The following is a 25,804-nucleotide window of genomic DNA, read 5'->3' on the forward strand; positions in this document are numbered from 1 at the left end:
CCTGCACGAAATAGTCGCCGCTGGAGGATGAAAATGGGGACGATGATGATGGCGAGAACATCGCAAAGCACGTGCAGACGTAGCAGACGAACTAGCAACACGAAGCTCGCGCGTTGTCAAGCACGCAGGCATGTGTATGTCACAATATTGTGTGATCACGTGCCAGCTGTGTTTACATTCCTTCCATGGCCATCTCGGTGCTCTCTGAAACCGAAACTTGGACTGGTCGCTACAAATAAGACTCCAAATAATTTCCAGTCGTGCGCTGAAGCAAATGATGTTTCGTGCCGTGATTACTGGGTCATTAGCTACTTATTGCAGCGGAAAAACCAAGTTGGAAAATTTTTGTGTCAGTACTCCTTTAAGCTAGATAGTTGAACGGCCTTTCTAACAGCCTCGTAACATTTGTTTTATGCCAAGAGATGACTTAGTTGTTGCAAAAATTGCAGCTGAAGGGCCACACGATTCTGCTCTTGAAATTGACCTCGACTAACTACATATTCGTTAGCCTGCCTATTGCATGCACTCGCCTTTAAGAAAGGAAGGTCGACTTATATGCGCCTGTATATGGTTCAGTTTTTTTCACACACTTTTATGTTGTGTTTGTGTGTGATGCTTCATGTTGCAACGAAATGTAGCACAGAGTTGCAGCTGCATTTGTTTTTCTTTACATTAGTTTATGCCACCACCACCCATCAAGGGCTCCCTTTGCCCTCTTTGTATATTCGTTTTCTTGGCAACATTGCTGTTCTCATGTCTCATAGCAGTGTTGTTGCTCTTGTCCAGGGCGGGTGATGCACTGTGTACAATATCGGCCAACAGCAGCACATTCCCAGAACCATTTGACACACCCTTCCCCAGGCGGCTGGCATATGTGCAGCGGCGCTTCTTTGGGGGACGCTGGAGTGACCACATCACACTTCTTAACGTGTTCAACCAGTGGGAACAGGCTCATATGCAGGGGGAGTATGCTGAGGGCAGCTTCTGTGATCAGTTTTCCATCTCCATGCCCACACTGCGCATCACCTATGATGCTAAAGTAAGTACTTCTGTGAGTGTTTAGAGCTTCAGATGGGCACATTTTATATTTTGAATTACTGATATATTGAACTACAGTATAATCTCTGTGAACTGAAATTGCTTAACGAAACAACAGCCTTGTGGTAGGTTGGTTTTGCATTAAGGCAAGATGCTACCTGGAAAAAAAAATTATTTGTATTAGAGATTTGAAAATACTGCCATTCATAGAGTTCTTTATGTAGATTTCAAATATGTCATAATTTTTTGTCTAACTGCTATATATTTTCAGTTATGTCCTACACGACTGCAAAATATCTTTGGAGGCACTTCCTTGTGTATAAAATTTTAACAAAAAGCACCGTGCTGTAGCTTATTTACCTCATTGTAGACCACAGTGTGCGGCTATCTATCCTAACAGCATGTACAATTACTGGAACTATGCAACAAAGAAAAAAGAAATTAGGACACTAATTTTTTTCACAATACCATGAAATATAACCTTGCTCTTTTGCAGCTACTGTTGAGAGATATTGCAATTTCAAGTAGATATGAGAATTCTGAATATCTTTGAAGTGTATGTATGCTAAATTTCATTAGTATAGGACAATGAGAAGTGCACAAGGTTATTCTCGTGGGATTGTGAAAAAATTAGTTGTTCACTCATCTTTTCTTGCATAGTTCCACTAATTTGGATAGATACCGGCACTTTGCAGTCTGCAAAGAGCTAAATAAGCTACAGCATTACGCTTTTCATCGAGACAAAGAATAAGTTTTTTAAATGAAACCACATTTTTTTCTAACTCTGAGTATACAAAGCTAAAATATTATCGAAAATGAAGCTGAGCAACCAGCCTCGGCAGCATCGCAACAAGTATCACTGTTTGCGCCTTTCCTTTTTGGGTTTTTTTGCCAGTTTCACCAGAAAAGCCATGGAACGGTCAGGGAATATCTCATTTTACCGAGGGTAGTCGTGGAAAATGGCCAATTAAATAAATGTTTCCAATTCCCACAGGTCGACTGCCCCGGAAAATCTTTATGTAACTAAATAATTGCACTGGTTCTTTGATTAATGTATCTGCAAGTAATTATGAAAATTACATTGCCATTTTTTTATTTGAATATAATGCGCTCCTTTTTTTCTGAGAAAATGGTTCCAAAAATTGCCTGCGTGTTACAATTGAATACAAAACCAAAACAATGTTCGTGGTTCTGTCAGTAGCCTTCTGTCAGAGATGTTCAGATGTAGCGTCATGGTAGAGTGTACTAGATAGGGGAGTGGTTTCAGCAAATGGTGTAGAAAGAGCCGAGAGTGATGTAAGAAATGGCAAAATTTCGGTAGCGCTACCATCGCCTTATCCTGAAGTATTTTCGGCTGACCTATTGGTTAAGGCAAGCTCGTGGGCCGGGTTGTCATCTGCTCAACGCACCGTCATACTTGCGTCGCTTGTGTTGTTGCCAATTTTTCGTGCAGCACGTTGGTGGTGGATGAAATCACTGATTTCTATGCTGAGTAGCAAAGCTAGATACAGACGAGTGAAACGACTGTCCAAGCTCCATGCAGTTGCGGTAGAGTCTCCGACGTGGCTGGCATGCGGGGCCACTTAGGTATTCAGGTGAAGGCGATAGCAGCGCCACCAACATTGAACAAAAAGGGCTTCAGCAGGGAGTTCACGCTGGGTCCACTCTATCTAGTACACTTCACTGTTGGTTTATTTCGTGCTCAACGAAGATCTTGAGCGTTAGTTTCGGCCAATAACTTTAGGAGGTACAGTAAAAGCTTTTTAATTCAAATTTCATGGGGACGCTCACCGAACTTGAATTACCGTATTCACTCTATTCTAATGCACCTTCAGTTGTAACATGCACCTATTGACCGTGACCCAAAAGAAAGAAGTCCTTTACAGTACCGCACACCTCATGCTTTCATACACAAATACAGTCGCCGACCGTTTATTCGGACCTCACAGGGACTGCGTAAATGTCCGAATAAACAGGTGTCTGAAAAAGCAGATTAAGAAAAAAAAACAGTGAAATCCTTTATTTCCACGCACTTATTCGGGCTCGGCAGTAGGCTTGAAGAAATCGCGAGTGCGCCGTTGCACGCTGTTCCGTTTACGTGCAATCAGATAAGCCTGAATCTCGGAGAGGGTCATACGGTCACTATAGGCGGCTGAAAGCACAGTCACTGCTTGTGCACGCTCCGCATGCAACGGCAGCGTAGCACATGATGCGTCATCTTCCGACTCGGAGTCATCGTCCGGCGGTGAAGCAGAAACCTGACGAATGATCTCGTCGTCGTCATCGAGTTCTGTGCATGTCAGTGCAGCAGTGTCAGCACCTGTGAAACTGTCAAATGAGACGGTGTCCGGAATTGCAATGCAACCACTGCGCAGGTCTCGGCAGAAAATTTTCCGTGTCAGTAGGGAGCACATCGGAAGGCGACAAATCTTAGGCCTCCCGGCACCCGCTTGCTGGCATTCCCCAGCGCAGTCTGCGCGGGCACTGTCAGTGCCATTAGACACTTGACGCGATGTTTCCGTACGCCGCGTTGGATGACCGAAACCTCGACACAGCACACAAACACCACCGTGCCGACACCAGTCGCACAAACGAAAAACGTGGCCTGCTCGCAGCGTCGTGCGCGAAAGAAACAAATCAGCTGCTGAATTGTCTTGACATGGCTTACTAAGCTGAAACCGGAACTGCTGTACGGCCACTCTATCGAACCAGGCAGAAACGATGATGAGGAGCGGAGATTTCCAGTAGCGCCACTTCGTGGGGCAGCAAGGAGGCTCCGTTCAAAACAAAAATGGCGTTCAGCAAGTCGAACTATGCGCTGGTCAGAGTCGGTGCATGGTGCCCTCGATCGAGTTGGCTCAAGGAGTGTCCGAAAAATCAGACGAGAGGTTGCAGGGTGTCCGAACTTTCGGCAGTTGTTGTACATTATGGTCTATGGGGAGAATGGCGGTGCCGCGAAGCTGGCCGAATAATCGGGCATGTCCAAATTTTTGGAGTCCGGAAAATCGGTTGGCGACTGTACAACTTTTTCTCAATAGGAAAAACAAATATTTACTCCTAATGCATTAACATTGCGAGGAAAGGTGTTGGCACTTTCGCCCAAAAGGCAAAGCATTGATTGTGATGGCAAATTAGTAGACAGCTATACGAAGTTAGGATATTTGTTTTATCGGCCGTATAAACTTGTAAACATTCACTTACTAACTGAATTAACAAGCATGGTGTCAAGCATGCACAAGCAAACATGAACACGTCCCATTCCATGTTTCCGGAAATCACTATCAAACCACTGGAGCGTAGTAGCAGGAGCAAGCGAATTGACCTTCGTATTGCCTCTAACTTAAATGCGAACTAAGCGATGAGAACACGGCGCAGTGTGCCCAGACACGTAGACTCTGTCCCCATCACAGATCGCTTTCATGATAGGGCCTGGGCAGCCGTGCCGTATGCAGCTGCCGCTGGAGTAGAACGCCTCTCCTTCTGTTTGTGCCAGTCCCGCATACACATTTTGGGAACTCTGAATGTCCATGATGTGGCCCGATTTCCGCTTCATGATTTCCGTTCGTATCTGCACACGTGATCACTTTCCTTTCAATTGTGGCATCATGATGAACTCGGCATGTCTTCGCAGTCAGCACTTCCATGCTGATAGAGCAAACGCAGAAAACGGGAAGACAGATGGTGGACTAACTTAAGCGCACATACAGCACATGGAGGAAACCACAGCAGCTAGGCTCGAAGCGCGTACGAGGCAACCATATTGAAATGCCGGTAGCGATATGGTAGCACATATTTAGGGTCGTACTCGATTCTAATGCATACTTAATTTTTGGACCCGTATTATATTTAAAAAAAAGTGGGCGTTAGATTCGAGTAAATAATTCAAACCAATGAAAGTGATAAACAGAAAGCTTTATTTGAATATGAAAGGAGTGCGAGCACCATCACCTTTTATTTGCGAAAGAAATCCGGGATCATTTTATGCTTTTCTTTCTCTGAAAGCGATTGCTGTAAACTTATTTTCAAGAGCTCGAATGTGTCGGAAAGCATCTTCCTGGTTAGCCGCCTGGTTAGCTCAGATGATAGAGCGGCTGCTCTGGAAAGGCAGTGATCCAAGGTTTGAGTCCCGGACCAGGACAAATTTTTCTTCAACTGCGAGACTTTTCTTTCGAGGAACCCATATGAGTTTACTTTGTAGCTATTGCTACGATTGGGTGGATGTCTCATATCTCCCCTTAAGGGGGGAGGCTGCCCTCGGATACCAACATTTTTGTTTGAGATATCGTAATGAAATTTTCAGGATAGACTCATTATATAGACGCATTAGTAGAACTGCAAAATTTCATGCAGTTATGTTTACTGGTTCTCAAGTTACAGCAATGTGTCAGAATGGTGCACACAGTTTTCTCATTCCAGACCTGGAGAATTTTTAAAAGGTGCTGCAACTGTGAAATTCACTATGATGATTCCCAGATGGATACCTCAGGGCAAGACAGATCCCTTTCTTTTGATTTCCTTGCTGAAAAATTTTAGCAGACCACCGAATTAAGTGTTGGTGATTAAGATATTATCAATCAAAACTTGATAAAATATCACAAATCACAGACACAACACATATATAAAAAAGGGCTTGCCTTGCCCTCAGAAATTTATTCAGATACACAATTAAAAAAAAAAAAACTTCTGGAATTCTGATGAGCGGTTACAGAGATATGGCTGGAACAAGCAGCCTCACCAGCCAAAAAACTCATTTTGAGAAAGTGAGCTTTGAAAGTTTTGAGCACATATACAGTAAAACCTCGTTAAACCATACCCGCTTAAACAGTAGTTTCGTTTTAAAAGTAATAAAGTCAAATCCCTAGCTCAGCGGCCATTGAACATATGTTTTGTATCCGTATAAACCGTACCAGGTTATTGCGTACGTATTGGTTAACACGTAGTGTTTCCACTTTTCGTCGCGCAAACACGGCGGTGCGTCGTCTTCATTGGGCAGCCCGATAGAACAGGTCTTAGAGATCAGAACGGCCTCCAAGCGCTCTGTGCATTTGCACGTGAAGCCACATCAACATCATTTTATTGGGGGCGTGCATTCGTGGCAGCCACTGACAAGCCATTCGGTGTAAAGTGCCCAAATTCTATCTTTCACTGACTTGTTCAAACAAACATCGAGTGGCTGGAGCTGCGATGTCATGAATGGTGAGTATCACGACAACGTTGGTGTTACATGCAGCCCGCTTGTCCTTGTTGCGCTGGTCAAGGTGGCACCTGAATGCGTTGAGCACAAGCATCGCACACAGGCCCAAACTGCCACCGGGTCTCTTCCGCCAAACGTTATCAATCCAGTCAGCGACCAAGTCCGTGGTCTTCCAACCTTTTTTTATTTGGGCGCAAAATCACGCCACTCGGAAACACGATTCCTTTCGGGAGCGTCTTCCGTCTGAAGATAAGATACAGGGGCAGCTTGTGCCCGTCCGCAATGCAACAAAGCATTGCGGTCACGAAGACAAAACACGCACTTGCTTTTTGCCCCCTTCTTTTCAATGGTTGTGGTGGCAGGCATGTCAAAATAGAGCGCCATCTTATCGGCATTTCCAATCTGTCCGAAGTGGTAGCCGTTTCTATGGCGCAACTTCAAAACGTACCACTGAGAACTGTGCAATTTTTCTTCATATTCTTCGGGCAATTTTAGGCAAATCCCTGTCCACCTTCGAAGAGAAAAGCCTTTTCTTTTCATAAAATTTGATAGCCAGCACCTGCTCTCTTTCTGTAGGGCTAACTGCATCGCCCGTACTTTAAACAGATCGGTTGTCACAGGCCGCTGTGCCGCTCGCTGCTCTTGCACGTATTCCGCGAGCAGCTCTTCTTTTTTGGCGAAGCGGCCCTGCTTTGGTCCACTGAAACCTTTCCTTGTTGCTTTGCTGGCGAAAATATGTCCTTCTTTTTGCGCCAGTCCCGCACGCAAATTTCGGGAACTCCGAACGCCTGTGATGCAGCCCGATTTCCGTCCGTCTCCGTGCACGTGATAACTTACCTTTTAAATGCGGTATCATGGTGGACTCTGCATGTCTTCGCAGTCGGCGCTTCCATGCTGATTTAATAAACGCAGAAAACGGGAAGACGGGCAGTAGACTAGGTTACACCAGCGTCTGGTTACACGTACAACATGGAGGTATGCACATGGAGGAAGCTACGGCAGCTAGGCTAGAAGCACGTACGAGGCAGCCATTTTTCGAATGCCGATGGCGATATGGTAATGCGGATTTAGGGTCATACTCGATTCTAACATGCATGCAATTTTTGGACCCGTTTTATCGGAAAAAAGGTGCACGTTAGATTCGAGTAAATATGGTAATACTTTGTTATTGATAGTATTTCAAAATGCTTCGATTGATGGACTTGGAGATCGCAGCGGCCAAACGAATACTGTGCTGAGGTTGATTTCATAAGTGCTGATGTTGCCCCGCTCCTGACTTCAACTGGTGCTGTAGCTGCTTTGGCCCTTCCATGCCGCTACTGTGGCGCAATAGAGTGCACCGGCCTATCGCTTGCGGATTGTTTAGACTATGTTGAGGACTCCGTGTTTAAGCACGCAGCTGCCAATAAGGAGCAGGCTACACTGCTGCAGTACTTTCAGCCAAATAAATACTTTGTGTGAAGCTTCAAATGCGTATTACCTGCATCACGATTGGGGCGCAATCGGAGATCGTTGTTTGGAGCACGTGTTTGGCCTAGTGCTTCGCGCGGCGGACGAAATCGGCGCTGCCTAGGCTAATTGCGTTCGGCACAATCGACTGCGCGCTCGTGGCCGACGAAGTCGGCGCGCCCTAGGCCAATTGCACATAGTGCAACCGAACGCATGCTCCGAACAGTGATCCCTGATCGTGCCCTTGGTTCATTGATTGATTCGCATAAGTTTTTGACGCATTTTTTACGTGATTTTATATATTGAATTCTGGCTATATCGAACTATTTTGCGATCACCGCGCTGTTCGATATATCGAGGTTCGACTGTATATCTATTAGTACTTTGTTATATCCATTATTGCATGTACTACTTAGGAATCTCTATAGGGATTTTAAGGGGAATTTGACTTACTTTGTTATGTCTATTATTTCGTTATGCAGTCGACTTCCATTAATTTCGGCCATGATGGGACGAAGAAACATGATAAAATTATCCGGCAGGTCGAATTAAAGGGGTCCTGAACCACTTTTCATTAAAGTTGAGCTATGCATTTGAAGTGAAAATTGACTATATTTCAGAAATACTTTGCCAGAAAATGAATGAGGAGAAAGGGAACAAGTAATTCAATGCAGATGCAACCAACCAACCAACCAATGCAGATGCAGATTCAACCAGATGCAGAGTTATTGACAATTACAGGTTGCGTAAGGTCCCATTGCGGTGCTCCTGTTCCTTCTTCAAGAATGCCTTGCACTGCAAAGGCTATGGCTGAGTAGGGTGCTCCCACAATGCTCCGCCTACTAAATGTCACCGTGGCGCGCAGTTAAAATTTCATTTTGGATGTTCACGTAGATGCCACTACTTACGTAGACGCACCAAATGCAGTTGTCCTCAGAGAGCAGTATTGGGATTGGAAGTCGTGCTTGTAGGACGATCGGAGGAACTTGGGGCGACAGGGCTAGGTGAGCAGGATTAATTTGCAGTATTCACATCTTAGACAAGACATATATCGACAGTCTAGCGTGACTCCCATATGGAGCCCGCAAGACTAACATACAGCAAACAGCTTACGAGCACACAGCTCACGAGTACATTTCGAGCATGACTATGAGCACACAACGAGCACCCTCTAGCAGCCGACAATCGCTGCTTATAAGCTCTCCGCTCGACGTCATAGTTCGACGTCATTCAAGATGACCCGCCCTTTTGGAGGAGGATGAGGGCTAACATACACGTGCCGCACACACACACTGGTGTAAAGGTTCAGAGCCGACGTCAGAGGGGCTTCGTAGAACTCTGCTCCGTGCCGAATGGCGCGGCCGGGCACCACATTGTCTGGTGTCTCGAAAAGCTCATGGGGAGGTTCCGCCAATTACCTCCCCTCGAGAACTCCCCTGAGCTGACCCCGCGCCACGTGGCTTCCGGTTATCCGCAGTTCTCTGAAGTGCGCCCCGTCCGGTTGGATTGGAACTCGTGCAGCGGGCTGAAATAGCTGGCATGTTGCCATCCCGTCCGGCCATTCCTAACAGCAATAGTGCACTCGGCCAGCGGAATCGTTGCTGCTCCAAGTGGTGGCTGCGATATCTATACTACGTAGCAGACCACAGCTACACGCAGCTGTAGTGTATATGTGCAGCGTTTGCTTTGTGCACAATAGGGCTTGAGTGCGCACTCGCACTGAATGCTCCAGTCTGGCTGTGCTACGTGGTGTGGACCAGCTTTGTTGCTACATGGTGCAGACCAGCTTTATCTTGCACCAGCTTGAGCAATGGCTAGCAGCCACATCCAGCTTGTGTATATTGAAGGGCTATCAGGAGTGAGCGCGCGCTGGCAACTGCGTATGTTGTCTGACCTTAAGTTTCGCGGGGTTCGAGGCTAGTTGAGAGTTTGAAACCAGCCAAAATTAGCATGACTCGACAGCTACGACACCGATAAGCACACTGGCCAATGTTTAATCCCAACGCAGGTGGCCGCGGCCGAGCGTGAGCAGACGATAGTCAGCTTCTTCCGGAAGTATGTAATTCTTATTGAAATTTGAAAGCAAATTTTCATTTACTTCAGCCTTTTTATTAAACTGCGTCAATAACCATACGCATTAACAGTGGGAAGAAGCGCACTGATCCAAACACCATTCTTGATTGACTTAAGCTATTAGCCAATAGTAGCCCCGTGTGGAAATCTGCTATATTACGAAATAAAGCAGCCCAAAATGAGTGAGGAACAGGCTTCTGTTGAATAGAGCGTTTGAGAAAAAGGTGACTTCGTGGTCTGCTTGCAAGCCCCACGCGCTGCGCATGACTGCAAAATTTCGCTGAGATGTTCACTGCAGCGTATCCTATTCGTGACTTTTCTTTTCTTCACTGAGCCCGATGGGTGGTAAAGCGCCAAAACACATTGCTGATTCATTTGGCAGTATTTACCTGATTCTAATGTCTCGCCAAATAAAACGCAGGCCTGCTTTCTGTATGTCCAAAGCAGAAAACTAGCGTAGGAATGGCCCTGGGCACATATGCTTTAGGTGCTAGTGAAAGTGCGCGAGGGTGTGCCATGAAGGATAATGGCTCTTCATGAGTGCTGTCTTCCTGCATGAGCAAAGGGTAAGAAGAGGAGGGGAACGGGGAGGGAGTGGGGGGCAGGTTGGCGCGCATATCCTTTTCTAGTGTGGCTGTTGCTGTGCATGGCTGTCAGCGTGGCTGAGCGCCTACACAGCCCATGCACCCTGTTTTAGAGGTAATCTGCCGCTGAGCGAGCCGAGCTGGTGTGGCATGGTGTGCTGTCTTCCTGCACATTTAGTGCCGGAGGTTGCGCAATCTCAAGTTTCGGAGACGCGTTGAAGCGAGAGGCAGGCTGGCTGCCAGCATGTTTTATGATAGCGTCATTGCAGTGCGGGCAGCACCATCAGCCGCAAGGGCAGAATGAACATGAAAGCGTGACTGGGTTCGCTTTGTACCGCCAGTGTGATGATATTGTCGACACGGCAGGAAATCATAGGTTCTGTCCCCGACTGTCAAATTCAACAAAATAATTTTTCTAATTCAAATTTGCTTTTTTTTTTTCTGGACGCTCGATAATTCGTCGAATTTTGCAGTCCCTTCCGTGCAAGAAAAATCTGTTGGAGACTAGTTATTTCCACAAAAGACTGAATTGCAGTATAATGAAATTTCTATGTAATGAAGCAAATTGCCAAGTTTACTAATTTCATTATATCAAGGTTTAACTCAAGTGTGTCTGCCAATCGCGAAAACTGGGAATTCTCTTCCCTTCCCTTCCGTGCAAGAAAAATCTGTTGGAGACTAGTTATTTCCACAAAAGACTGAATTGCAGTATAATGAAATTTCTATGTAATGAAGCAAATTGCCAAGTTTACAAATTTCATTATATCAAGGTTTAACTCAAGTGTGTCTGCCAACCGCGAAAACTGGGAATTCTCAGGGAATTTGTGCTTCTATCAGGGAAATTAGCTGTAATTTTATTGATAGGGAACGAAAGTCGGGTTAATGCTGGCTCCAGTAACAGAGTAATCGCAACGAAACGTCATTGACGTTGTGTTGTCGGCTCGAGGTATTGCCAGAGTACAGTTAACCACCAATTTTCCAGACATGACCGATAATTTGCACGGCTTTGCGGCACCACGACGTATCCCGTAGAGTCCATGTAAACTGCCCTGACTGCAGGTCCAAAATGGCATTAATCAAAGCAACCACCGCCGCCATTTTTATTATCTTGCCGCCTCGAACCGGCGCTCGCACACAGATCTGTTGGCAGCCGTAGCCACCACCACAGCAACGCTAGGCCTAGCTGCTTCTATGTTCGTAAGCTTCCTGCCGTGCGGTGCCGTGTTTTTCATTGAAAGAATTCAGTGCTGTCAGCAATGGCACCGAATGTGCCTTTGTAATTCTAGCGATTGGCTTTGAAGCTCAGAAAGCACAGCATGTTGTGTAATGCCAGTCTCTGAAAGTTAGCTTCGCCTCAATACAGGAATGTTAAGCGGTGAAGCATAAGTGTGGGACAGGGCAATTGTTACTAGACAGTATGTATTTTTAAACTATACATGCGTGCACCCCCATCTCTTGTTACAGTACAAGCACCGATATGCCTAATAAGTGTACTGGCAGGCCTTAAGGGTATTTTCGGACGTGCCTGTGGCAATTTGAGCCCTTAAGGGCAGTTAAAGACATGCATTCATTTTTTCAGGCTGCCAATTTTTCTGACGTTTTCGCAGCCCCTAGCGAGTCCGAAAAATCGGACATTGACTTTACAACTGACCTAACGGAGGCTTCAAATGCTCCATGGGGCGAATGCGTGGCGGAAGAAAGATGAGAACAGAAAGGACCGACACACTGAGGAATGAACAAGAAAGGAAGCGTCCTATCGCCTTTTTGAAGGAGCTTGAGCTCAAAAGCAGTGTTGGCTGACGCCAAGATGCAGGTGTCCTTCGTCCAAAGCAAAATAAACTCTTTAAAGCACTGAAACCCAACACTGAGATGTTGTGCACAGACTGAGAGTATGTCAGTACAGTTGACGTTGACTTTCCAGCTGCTGAGAGAGAATCTTAGTTGTGAAAAAGTTCAGGCCTCATACTGATGAGCTTGCTATCAGTTGATAGAAATAGCTCCTATTCAAAAATATTTACTTCTCTATGCATCTCCTTTTCGTTTGTATTTGAAAAGGTTCAACTCGATTTGGAATGGGCTTTACCATTTTTTTCGAATGTACTTTATTTGCTGTGAATTTTACTAACACCTTCCTTCTGTTTTCTTTTTTAGTAAAATAGATATTACTCCTTACTATTCAAATTGAATTTAGACATTTTTTTGTTTCAACATGTTTACTAGACAGTTACAGCATCAGGCAACATGGTGTCAGCTCGACTTGACATAAAACAAAGTTCTGGCTCATTCAGGGAATTGTGCAAAGGTGCTCAGGGAAAAGCTGGAAAACTCAGGAAATTTGGAAATGTCAACTTAGTAGACACCCTGTAACTGTATAGTCATGCATTTGAGGTGTACAGTGCAACAAACATTGCAGAAGCTGTCAGCAAATAAAGTGAAATCTGGATGTAACAAATCTTACGGGATCGCTGAAGATCATTCAGTATTTTGAAATACTGTTGTATCAAAAACACTTAAATTGGCATTTAGTTTTTAACAAGAGGAATTGCCTACATTTGCAAGCAAACCATCCTCAAATGCGTTTATGCCGATGACAGACTATGCGATAGGAGTGAGAATGTGCATTTATGTGAAGTTGTCATTGCCTGGTGTGTACACAACTTGTACAGACATCAAACTTGTTAACACTACATGAGTGTGTGCTGGCCGTACATTCATGCCTTGTACTAACAGTCACTAAGATTACGCGCCATAGTTCTGAGCATGTGCCATTTCTGGTAGCATGAAAAATTATGCTGCAGGGTAACAGCAATCGTGACACAATTTTTGAATGCGCGTTGACTCTCAGACTGGAACCATGCAGCGGCATGTTTTTTCAGAGTGTAGGTAACAACATGCCTTTGAACCATTACGCCTGCTACACGTAAGCTTGCTGATAATGTCAGTGTTTCTCAGCACTTACGTTGTTCACATTCTGAAAGCTCTACATGCTCTGCCGCTCTGCATCGTTGCAAAACATTACTGAAGCCCTGAAACTTCCATGAATTTCATCTTTTTCTTGTGTTATTCACCAACTTGCTAATTGATCTCTGCTTTATGTTGCATTTTAACTTGTAAGCAAATTCTTGTTTCTCATTAATTCATAAAAATTGTTGCGTCTGTGAATAATGCAATGGGTGCGATCTCGCGATTCGCAGTGCTGTGTTGCAGGCCGCTGTTACTGCAGGCGTATAGATAGGGCTGGTGCAGGTATGTTATCACAGCTGTCAAGGAAGATTTGCTGCTGAAGGTGGCGTGCCTATATTTTCATGGCCCCACAAGTCCAAATTTGTTATTTTGAGCTGCTTCTAGTACTCTTTAATACTGCTTGTTATTTTGAAATTTTCGGTGTTTTGAAATTCGTAGTACATACTGAAATATTTTTATGTTAAAACCGTAAGCTTTTGGCTGGGTATATTTCAAATTTTAGTTTATCTGAAAAACTTCAGAATTATTAATGTGAAGTTCGTAGTAATGAGATTTCACTTAACATGAAAGGCATGTTAAGGCATTGCATTTTGCATGCTAATGTCCAACTTGCTGACTGCATTGCAATGGATGATTAGTTGTCTGCTTAGTCATTATTAGTGAAACATTCAGATGTGTACAGTAGGGAAAAGCACGTCTGGTTCATTTGAAGGTGCGCCTCACACTGCTTCCTCACTACGAAGGAAGCTGTGACACTTTCATCATTCTGTAGATGTTTCATATGAATTCACTAAGATCAGTTTCCGTGTATATTAAGTAAAAAAAAAGAGCCTGACAGATTACGTGGTAAATAAAAGCATGATGCAAAACGCTTTTCATCACTGTTTTCATTAATCATTTAAAAAATTGAATCTCCTGTGGTCTCTGAATCAAGGATGCTTTAGTGTATTTAAATTTTAAAAAATTTTTTGGCTGAAAATTTTTCCATGAGTTGTTGCACTAGTTAACCTTGTAAAGAGTGCATTTGTGAGAATTATGGGGTACCTTTTGTTACCTTGAGTTAGCTTTATTTTTTTAAATGCTAAGCTTCTCTGTATTTGATTGTGGAGTGCATAAGCCATATGCACTTCTGTCATGATTTTTTTAGAATCAGATCAAGGAGCTGTTGATGAGTGCTGGGTTTCCTGAGGTGTCAGTGGCACCAGAAGCATACAACTTCAATGGTGTCGACCCCAAACTTGATGTGGTAAGTTTGTTACGCAGAACTTTTTGAAGAGCTTGAATTGAGATAGAAACTACCAAGCTGTTGGTCCACTGTTATTCTGTTGCTTTGTTCCTCGCATACTGATTTTCGCATGCTGTTTGGTGCATGCAGATCGCAAGCGGTCTGCACGCACCAAACATTCTTAAGCAGATGCCCCATTTCATTTCTTTCATCACTTTCCGCACGTCCATGAAAAAAAAAAAGCTACAACCAAACTTGTCTTGGCTTTATTATTAATAGGCTTTATAATGGTTGTGGTCAACAACAACAAAAAAGGCGCCTTTCGATTCTTCTCGTTCGCACTCATGCACTCGTGAGCACGCAACAAATCGCGAGTGGCAACGATATTGGCCACGTTTACACTGGTATGTTAGAAGTGTACCCTTTCATACGCCTTCGCTTGTAACACAGCTAAGATATTCACACACCCATAGTAGAAGCGTGCCGTATTAAGATGATAGTGAAGACAAATGCCGCAGTTTCCGCAGCATGCCCGCCATGGGTTTCTATGTCACTGGCAGCTAAGTGTGCCCATCTCTGTTTCTGTCCCCTCAAAATGGTCTTGGCTATGTTATGTTATGGCCGCAAACTTGCCGATAGTAACAATATTATTCATTACTTATACGGAAGAAATTGTTTCAATGCACGTTGCTGAGTAGATAAGATGCGGATTGCCGTTTCAGAAAATTTTGTTAATGTGGGATTGCTGTCAAAAAAAATTTTTTTTTTTGTTGTTGTGAGATATGAAATGCATTGACTCCTATGGCCGTTCACCTGGGATCCCAAAATATTTCATTGCGGTGAGAATTTCATTGCCTTGGTCGGGATTTCATTATCATGGGTTTCGACTGTATCATCTACTGAGGTGTGATAAGCCTAAGCAGTTCTGCCGTTATGAATGGTTTCAAAAACCTCCGTGTCTAACGTGAGAATTAGTGTGCCCTAAACATTGTGGCTGAGGGCAAATACAGCATACGAGTCTCAATTGAGATCTCAAAATATAGGATGTCGGCCTGCGTAGGCATGCAAATTCATTAGCGACTGAGGTGGTAGAAAATGACAAAATTTTGGATCTCTCCTGCAATGAGTCTGTTTTCAAATTACGCTATGTATATATCCGTTTGCATGAGCTTCAGTTACAATACATTCTTCTCTTTGCACCTTTATACCACAGATTGATCTCTCTAAAGTCTGGCTGTAGGTTGTAACCAATTTTCTTTTTTAGCACAGATAGTGTTACGCTTGAAAATGATTAGGTATTGCTGCCTTTGCATGCACACACCAGAATTGCGTTTTTAAGTAACTTATAATGCAGAGTTTTAGATTTCTGCATTGAAATGTGCTGTGGCTGCAGTGATTGCTCTGCATCAGACCTATTGAGATTACCTAAATGTTTGGTAGCCAGTAGGGTCCAGAAATGAGTGTTTCTCAATGGCAACTGACCTGTCAGTGTTTTTTTGCTGGCAGATGTGTTCTTGTGTTTTGCTGTTAAGGATTTCAACTAATTGTGTCTTCACTTTTGAGTTTGAATTCTGAATAAGCATGGCTCATATATGCTCATAAAACCATGCATTTGTGATGGCTTTGTAAAATTATTAAAAATAGGGAATTTGAAACAAAATGACCATCTTTACTGACAAAACGTTTTAGCAGTGGTGGGCATTAATACTTATGGGACGCATGCCTATACAGTTAATATTCAATTACTATATTTTTAAATAATTACTTTAGTATGTATGTTGTAACTTTCTCATTAAGGGAAGCAAGCACTCAAAGCATAATCTCTTGCTAGAAATTCGGTACCCTGCAACAGTTGTGAAATTTTGTTGGCCACTATATTGACAATTATCGAATGTGCCAGTTCTAATCTAAAAACTATTTGCCTTAAATTCTCCATTTTTAATACTCAGAAGCAGCTGTTAAAAAGCACCTCACCAGGCCCCATAGCAAATTTTGGTTATATGCTGGAAGTTACATGTCCTCTAGGGAGTGTTCTGCCACAAAAAATTTTCAAGTCAGCTAACTAATAGCCGGAATAGGAATATTTTAATGCAGCGAACCCATGATTTCGGCAGGCGGGCTCCACTGCCAAGCGAGACGCTCACTCCACTTGCCCCGTCTAGTCTCCGCAAGCGAAATTCCTTCCCTGCGTTCTCCCATACCAGACCTCGAGGATTGCGTGGCGCAGACATCACAGGCCCCGGCTTCATTTTCTTTCTCCTCGCTTTTTTTTCTTTTCTTTTTTTCTCCTTTTTTTTCTCTGGCGCTGCGCCCTTTCGCTGACAGCGTTGCGCGCAACCTCTTGTGATTCTCATTTCGCCCAGCGCACGATTTTGCACACTGTGCGCAAGGACATATGACTAGCTGTATAATTCAGTGCTAAACGAATACTGAGGCAGAACAAATGGATCGCAGAGCATGATCACGCGACGATAGAAAATGGCATAGTTTGGTACTTGTGCATGTGACTGCACGATCGTGGGAACAAGCAGGCGAAGCGGAAGTACAGTCAACAGCAAAAGTTTACGGGATGCGGTTTCCCCTTCAAATGTGAATTCCTGCACTGTGAAGGCATGACACTTCGCATTTAATGAATCACTGTGTAGGTGGCGAAGGCTATTACATACATGCTGGAACATTTGATTCGAGGCTGTGTGACCATGCTTCGCGAGAATTCAGCTTCTTGGCAGATCCTGCATCCCGTAAACTGTACATCTCTCTTGCTTCGGTGCGAAGTAAAACAAAAAGCATGCAGACATTCCGTTTGTGTGTTTTATTATTTCTCTAAACTTCAATTTGTCAATTAAAGCAACAGATCACACAAATAACTGATGTTGCCTTAGATAATTCTCAAAGTCATGTGTCACCACGAGCTTGTCACACTGCAGACACGTAGGCGCAGGGACAAGACTACGTCACCATCCGGCTTGGAGCACGGTCGCCGCAAGGGAAAGGGAAAGCGCCATTCGAATTGAAATTTCTGACCTTTCCACGGCGCGTAGCGATGTAATACTTTGTAAACACGATCGTTAGCATGCATTGTATGCTCTGCGCTTGTCAGCTCAAAATGGCCAGACCTGGTGAGGGGCCCTTCAATAAAACACTTATTATATGTGCATTCATTGTGGTTGTGACATTAAGCCACATTGATGACTTATTTCTGCTTGCTACAGATGGTGGCTCTGCTGGTGCTTGGCCATTACCCGAACATTTGCTATCACAAAGAAAAGCGTAAAGTGCTCACTACTGACAACAGGTCAGCCCTCATCCACAAGACTTCAGTCAACTGCACCAATCTGCCAGCATCCAAGTTCCCAAGCCCATTTTTTGTCTTCGGTGAAAAGGTGAGCTTTGGTAAAAATGCAGGCATGGGCTCATTCTGGTAAATTAATTGTGAGCACCCATTTTGAGGTAGCACTGCAAGGTCCGACTACTTATAAAGCAACTTCCAGCACATGTCAGTGATACAAAGCTGTGGCTTGCTGCAAGGTGAAACATCATAGGGAAAGTGAAATTTAAGAGAAGGAGCTGCCAGAATTCAAATTGGAAATATCTTTTGTTAGCTTGTACAGTTGACTTCCGTTATTTTGACCGTTATGGGACTGCCGAAATTGATCGAATTATTCGGTGGGTCAAATTCAATTTGTAGCATTTGCCTGATTTCAACACGCCCTGAATCAAACACGCTCCCCCTTTTTATGCATCCAAAGTAGAAAACTAAACTGGAAATAAAATTAATGTTCCTAAGCAAAGTAGAAAACAAATGTGTGCTCGATTTCTTAGCAAGAAAAATGAGCAAGGGTCTTATACCCGTGTCACACGGGCGTTTGGAAGGCCTTCCAACCGATAGTCAGTTGACTCAAAGGTCAAGTTCGAGCTGCTACACGGGCGATTTCGACGGCCGCCGAGTCAATAGTCTATCGAGTCAACGGAGCACCTTACAACTCTATCGAAATCTCGATGGCCTTTGAGCAACGGAAACGGAAACAGCGCGAACATGCCCTCTCGTTCACAGTGTGCTCCAACTCACGGTTAGAAAGAACAAATCAAACCAAAATGCTCTAAAAATACTATATATGAGTGTTATCAATTATTCAATAAAGTATTTTTGCCACTTGATATGCTCGAACTACACACACTCTCGACAACAGCGACGTGCAGCGACGCAAACGTTGCCGCAGTTTCGCTACTCAACAACTTAAAAACTAAACATACATGTAAGACAATGTATAAACAATTGTTTTAATGTATACAGAAACATAAAAGAAATTATAGTGCTTTTTAAGTGGTTTTAATGTTGTTTAACTTTTTGTGACATGAAAACGAAAATAAAGATACGCAGCGCCACACAATTTGGCGAGAAACACCGGTACCACTCAACGGCCTTTCAAAAGTGCCGTGTAGCAGCGCGGCAACTCCTTTGAGTCGATAGAGTTCTGGCGTTTCGAAGGCCGTCGACTGGAAGGCCTTCCAAATGTGCCCGTGTGACACGGGTATTATATACGTTTCACAATGGCAACTTGTTTTCTAAGGTGAGCTTCACCGCAATACAGTAGTGTTGTGCGGTAAAGCATATGCACGCCGCGAAAGTGGTTTTGGTTGTGTGATTTCGTGGTGCAGGCACTGTCTGGCCAATTTTCTTGAAGATATAAAGGTACGTATTAGAATTAGGTAAATATCGTAATCAGACGTTGTGAGCTGCTGTTATTGCTTAAAAATCTTTCTATGGCATACCAGAAATAGATGTTTGCGATAGATGATGTGTGTTCAATGCATATGTCCCCCAAGATCCACCAAGACATGCTGCAACTAAAGGGGTCGCATCAAGGGGTCACATGCGTGCATTTTGACTGGCAAGTTTGAATTTTCTGTCAAAGGCCAATTTTAGGATCGCGATAACGAAAGTGTAGGCCTGTAGAAATGCATGGGCACTGGCTGGGACTTAAGGTCAGGATCAAAGTAATCGAAAAATTGAATTTACTGGAGTCGAGTTAATGGACGTCTACTGTATTTTTTAGCGTGCTATTCACATGAAATATTGCGAAAATGAAAGCAACTTCGAAAGTGATTGCTGTTCATACATATGCTTGCCTTTGGCCTAGAAAGTTCATGGCCCCGATTTTCCAGCAATGCCTTTCATGCTATTCGTTTTCACTTCTTTCCCGCTTCGTCAGTGGTCAAAGTGACGCTTAGCATGCATTACCAATGGGATCAGCTGGCCATCAACGATGGATGGCATAGAATTGAGCGGATAGAATTACAAAATAGTGGCTTGTATCTCTCACCATTTTCATGCTACAGCTGTATGAAATCTTCATCAGCGACTACTAGATCAACCAGGCTTCACTAGTTGCGCTTTCAAGGAGGCACTGGCGACATGGTTGAAGACTATGCCAGTGGCGTATCAAAACAATATTTCTATTTTCGCTCGACTTTGTGGCGAAATTAGCACATGGTATTGCAGTCATAGTTTGTATTATTGCATAGTACGCTGTAAGGTGTCCAAAATTTCAGTTGTTCCTCTGTATTGTCTATGCGGTTAGTGGCAGTGCTGCAGAGCTGTCTGAAAAATCAAGTATGTCTGAATTATCGGTGTCTGAATTACAGGTCAGTGACTGTACAGTTTTATTCCCAAATTACCTCTTTATTATGCTGGTAGCAAAACTAGAAGCCTTACGATCCAAATTTCCGGAGTCCTCCACTACGATGTGCCTCATAAACAGGAAGTGGTTTTGGCATGTAAAACTCCATAATTCTTCTAAGTTCTAATCGAATCTTATGTAAATAGGTAATTTGGTCATATAACTTCTAATGAAATAGTTTGAATACTAGTACTTTGTATACCACATACAGTAGAATCTCGTTTATATGATCCCATTACGTACGATTTCCTGGTGCCAACTTTCGCGATCAAGATTTTTCCCAAAACGTATGAACGAGGTACTACTGTATTTTGGTGAAGAAAAATGTGGCAGCATTTGCTATAATTAGGTTAATAGTTAATGCAAATATGAATTTTTGGCCCAAAGTGAATACAGTTGTGGTCTTTGCATATAACTTTGACAGAAGAGGCAGAAGTCGAAAATAATTTAAAAAAACGGTGGGTGGGGTAGCGCGCCTTACTTGCATAGATGGCAAGTTTATTCTCAGTGCTGTTATGTAGATATTTTCATGCAAGAACATAAGTTCAGCATTTCTGTAAAATGCTAGCAGTATGGCTTTTTTTTTTGTACCCTCAGTAAAAGAAAAGTGAAGGAATGTGCCTGTACCACAAATGTGGTATTGCGGCCGTAATGTTGATAGGGGTAACCAGGAAAAGTTACTTAAATTTAAAGTAAATTTTTACAGAACCTTTATTAGCAGACTTTTGCTCAGTGTCGTGGTTCACTATACTTGCATTTCACGATATTTTTTTTTTCATGAGCATAGAGCTCTCGATTGGCAGCATGGTGACCCAGTGGTTCTTGGCTTAGCTATGAGCTGGGTCACTGGCCATGCGACTCGCTCACCGAAACCGTTGATTGTACATTTTCAAATAGATATTCGTTCTGAATAATTTTAAAATTCTGAATACAGAAATTTGGTCCAAAACAAATACTGAATAACTTAAGATTCAATCCTATATTAAAAATTTTTAAATATTTGCCCGACCACACTAAAAGGACATATCAATTTTATGCAGATATTTTCATTTTATTGCAGATCCGTACAAGGGCAGTCTCCTGTAAGCAGATGTCGATGATATCACCCATACATATCTTGTTGTTTGGTTGCAAAAGAGTGGAATTGCTGAATGGTGTGGTCCAAGTCGACGGTTGGTAAGTCTTGATTCTGTTTGTCTTTGTCAGAGTTTATGCATGCCTATATTAATTTACTTGCAGTTATACATTGCTAGCATGAGCTTGCAATGTTTTGGTTTTTGATGAGTTGTGTCATTGTGCTACAAGCAGTACACAAGCAATTTGTCTAAGCACTTTTCGGTGTTGCGTGGTAGATTCTTTGCTGTTATAACAGGTTTTTACCAGTATAATAAAAGATGAAGTGATGAAACGTTCTGCTTTTGTTTGTTTTCCTGTATGTATAGATGAATCCTGCTACAAAGAAACTGATAGGGCATGTAAAGACCTTTTATTGTCGCAGAATTTTGTAGACATGAAATTTACAAAACTATAAACATGTTGCTTAGTAGCACAGAAAAAATGTTAATTCCAAAATGCTGCCGTATATTGCCAATTATAAGTTGATACCGATTATAGGTTGACCCCCCCCCCCCCATATTGTAACTCCTTCTGGGCAAAAAAAAGTTCACTTTGAACACAGCCTCAAGCTGCGGCCCTAGCTCACCAATAAGTTTTTCAGAAGAGCGAGTCACGCAAAGAAACTTTTGTCCATGAGATATTGCTTACGACTCATCATCGCTTGAGAGAAGGATGCAGTTGCGGTCATTGCCATCGTGTGAGCCACTGCTGCTGCTAGCTGTTGGAAGCGGTGCCGGCAGTACCGAGACGCCGCACGTCGAAAACTCCGCGCAGACCATGTAGGTTGGTAGTTCATACCAGGCATCATTGACCCATTGCGCCACTTTGTTCAAAGAAGCGCGCTTCAGCTGCCCTGTCAGTGTCTTCTCGTTTTCCTGCTGAGGCCATTCATTGTAGAATGTGCTGATGCGGTCTTTCAATGGCTTATTCATTGCCACGTCCAGTGGCTGAAGAATAGATGTCAGTCTGCCTGGCATAATGGCCAGCTCACATCCAGAGTCTGCTACCACTTTCTTCACTCTATCCTTGATGTGACCGCGGAAAGAGTCCAAGATGAGCATGCTGCGAGGCTTCAGCAGTGCACCCGGCCACCTGCACCACATGGTACGAAACCATTCGAGGACAGTTTCATTTTTAAAAAACACCTTTTCCTTCATCCGGCTGATAACTCTGGGTGGAAACTTTTCTTTTGTTATGATCGTTTTCTTTTTGAGCAGAAGAAATGGTGGTAGCTTGTGCCCGTCGGCCATACAGCACATGACAGTAAAATGGTTGTGCGTGTTACCCATTGTCAGCAGGCGAACCTGGTGCTCCCTTCTTCCAGACGTGATCCTCTTGCCAGGCATGTCGAACCAAACAGGAGTCTGGTCGGTGTCGCCAATTTGATGCAGCAGGAATGAACTTCTGCCCTCTGCTTACTGATGTAGCGTAGAAACTCGCACTGTTTTTCTTTGTACGCTTCAGGCAACCTTTGGCATACAGTCGTGCATTGTCATAGGCTCAGGCTGTTCTGTTTTATGTAGTTTGTGACCCATTTCTTGGATACTTCGAACTCTGTTCGTGGGATGCACATGTCCTCCCCGACAGTATGTGCTTTTGTTTCAATATCAGCGTAGCAAACACTCAGCCTCTTGCTCTTGTGGTTGTGAACCTGATTTCGAAATGCCTCCTTAACGGCGGGGTATTGTCCCGACTTTGGTCTGTGTAAGGAATGCCGTGTAGTAGTGCATGCAAAGATCTTGCTTCTTTGTTTTCTCTATTCCCTCACGCACTTTTGTGATGCATTGAACTTGCGCCCTGCTGCAGCATTGTTTTCTGACTGGTTAGAGGATCACTTGCCGCTTAAAAGCAACACTGTACTGTTGCCAGGGTGGCGGCGGTATCTTGGCATCTGTCGGGCAGCGACAAAAATTGCGCACACCACTGTTTGCAGGCGAAGCTAAATGCAGAAATGGCAAACAGGCATGCTAAGAGTGTAAAAACGCGTGAAGACACTTGTAGGTGCATATGACTGGTCACGTGATTTAGTTACCCGCGAAGTGTTGCCAGCCAACATAGCACTGCCAGCTTTTGCGTGGAATGCCCATGGTTTCTCAACAAAGCACTCCTATTGTATGAAAACAAAACTATAGGGTGTATTGTAAGATAAATTCCTTTTTTTAAGCAGCCTGCTTTAGCACCGTGTCTAATAGCTATTGCAGAATTATTCGTGCACGGCGTGCGATACTACCAGCAGCTCGATCGAAACTACCGTAAAAACCGGACTATAGGTCGGACCGGAATATAGGTCGATCCCCCAACTAACAAATTCTCAAAATGAAAAAAAAAATATATATATTTTTCAATGGCAAAAGTACCGAAAGACATGACACCCTTACTGTGAAACAAATGCGACTCAGGGGGCTGCACAATGGTGACAGTATTTAAATGTTGCTCGCATGTGCACCTGGCCAAGTTTTTAGCGGTATCGCGCGACCATCGACCCGCGTGCTTGTCAGCACCTTTTTAACGGCGCTGAGCAGCGAAACAAACGAGATACGCGCATGTATGCACATGCCCTTACTTTTGCAATTTCGCCGCTCCGTGCCGTGATGACAAGGTGCTGACAAACACGCGGGTCGATGGTCGCGCGATACTGTTAAAAATTCGTCGGGTGTACAGTACACAGAAGGGCACGAAGTGCGCAAGCGCTACTCCGAATCAGAGCAACGCCTTTGATCAGAGTCGGATGACGAGTGCTTCTCGCTGCCCAGTTCATAGGCGCGTGCGATCTCTACCGCTTTCAAACGGATGCATTCGGCAGTCACAGGCAGCAATCTTACACGCAGCTCTCGGACGGACTCCGCAACCTTGCCTTCCAGTTCTGCAGTCCGCTGCGATCCGGCACGAAATGACGTTTTCTTTTGGTTGCTGCAAGTTGTAATACGTTGCTTTTGCCTCCGCCACTACCGAATGCTCTTTTCGGATACTTCAAGTTCGCACTGTGCCGCCAGGCTGCCGTGGGCTTCCGCGTACTCAATCGCCTTTTTCTTGAAGGCGACGGTGAATTGACGTCGGCTTCCGCTCATTTTGAAACAAAATGAAAATGCAGCCTTTAATTAATATAACTTTGCGACAATGGAAACGCAAAATGCCGGTGCCACAACGTCGCCACGCCGCCACAGACGCCGCGCTGCTGCTGATGGCGATGGCGGCTGTTTACTTCATCCGCCCATTGTTGCAAGACTTCCGTAGTTTTTCCGCCTATGTCCGGTATATAAGTCGAGGGTCGACTTTTCACGATGGTTTTTCGAAAAAAAGTTCGACCTATATTCCGGTTTTTACGGTACTTTCAATCCCATAGATAAATCGACTTTATGATTCCGCATATAGGTCGAGCCCCGAACTTTGAAAGATCATCTTATGAAAAAAAACTTCGGCTTGTACCGTCTACGCTCGTTACAACGAACCCGCATACAACAGACTTTCGGGTATAACGGATCACATTTCAGCCCTAGTTTATTCTACCTATTTTAATAATGCAACAAAGTTCGCTTTTAACGAACCGCGTTGCAAGGGACTATCGGCTACATCAGACGAAATTAGCGGCAATTTTTTTGAAAATTGGGTGTATCAAACTTACTTTTGCAGTGTCGACACAGGTTGACAACTGACTTGTGGGGGTCAGTCGACAATCGCGGCTCAATATCGTGCGCTTGAGCCACAGGGCAGGGGGTTTAGGCAAGAGAGACGGGGGTTCTGCTCCGGCAGCTGCTGCTTATGGTGCAGCTGCCGTATCTTGAAAGGGATCTGCAGTGTGTACAAAGTGCTCGCCTCTGCGGGCGCCATATCTTGTAAGCAATCTGCGATGTGGACAAAGTGCGCTCAGTGATTGTAGCTTCATATGCGCTGTGCTTTCTATGTTTAGTTCTCGTTGAAGCAAGACAGCACGAAGATCAATTTTCTTGTTGATAAGATCTCTTTATGCTTTTTATGCTCAGCGTTTCTTTATTTTCCTCTCTTTTCACCATGTAGTGTGCTATTGTTCATTTTCTTTATGTATTGAGGTAACCTTTTTTTTTTACTTTTATAGAAACTTACTGCTGTTTTTTGTTTTTTCATTTTCCATTTGAATGTACCCACTCCCCTCTGTAATGCCCTCTGGCCCTGAGGGTAACGAAATAAATAAATAAATTTGTCACTGCTTCTGCGGTGCTTATCTTGCTTAATTTGTTATTGCTATCGATATTTTGCCTTTCAGGCAAAACCAACCTTTATTACTTGTTTTTTACTTTGGATGTTCGTCACTCACACTTTGCAGTAATGTTGTTAGACATCACAACGAAAGTTTTGGAAGTGAGGCGTTTCGGATAAAACGGACATTTTCTGTTGGATTATCAGGGTCCGTTGTAACGAGAGTCGACTGTAGTTGGCACTATACAGTAATTTTTGGCTTGCTTGCGCTTCCTGGCAAGCAGCGATGTGATGTGGTTTGAAAGTT

At 43.8% G+C, this 25,804-nt stretch overlaps 1 protein-coding gene across 2 annotated transcripts in view; it reads left to right on the top strand.

Moving 5' to 3' along the window:
* Positions 1-25,804, top strand: part of mle (dosage compensation regulator mle) — a 133,494-nt gene that overhangs the window by 101,042 nt on the left and 6,648 nt on the right. For both annotated transcript variants that reach the window (XM_070523096.1, XM_070523100.1), the window contains 4 exons: positions 787-1,039; positions 14,450-14,548; positions 17,740-17,910; positions 21,269-21,384. In XM_070523096.1, coding sequence (XP_070379197.1) covers positions 787-1,039; positions 14,450-14,548; positions 17,740-17,910; positions 21,269-21,384 — 639 coding nt within the window. The remainder of the gene's footprint in view (positions 1-786; positions 1,040-14,449; positions 14,549-17,739; positions 17,911-21,268; positions 21,385-25,804) is intronic.

The sequence above is a fragment of the Dermacentor albipictus genome, chromosome 1 (genome assembly GCF_038994185.2).
Source record: "Dermacentor albipictus isolate Rhodes 1998 colony chromosome 1, USDA_Dalb.pri_finalv2, whole genome shotgun sequence".
NCBI classification, from domain to species: domain Eukaryota; kingdom Metazoa; phylum Arthropoda; class Arachnida; order Ixodida; family Ixodidae; genus Dermacentor; species Dermacentor albipictus.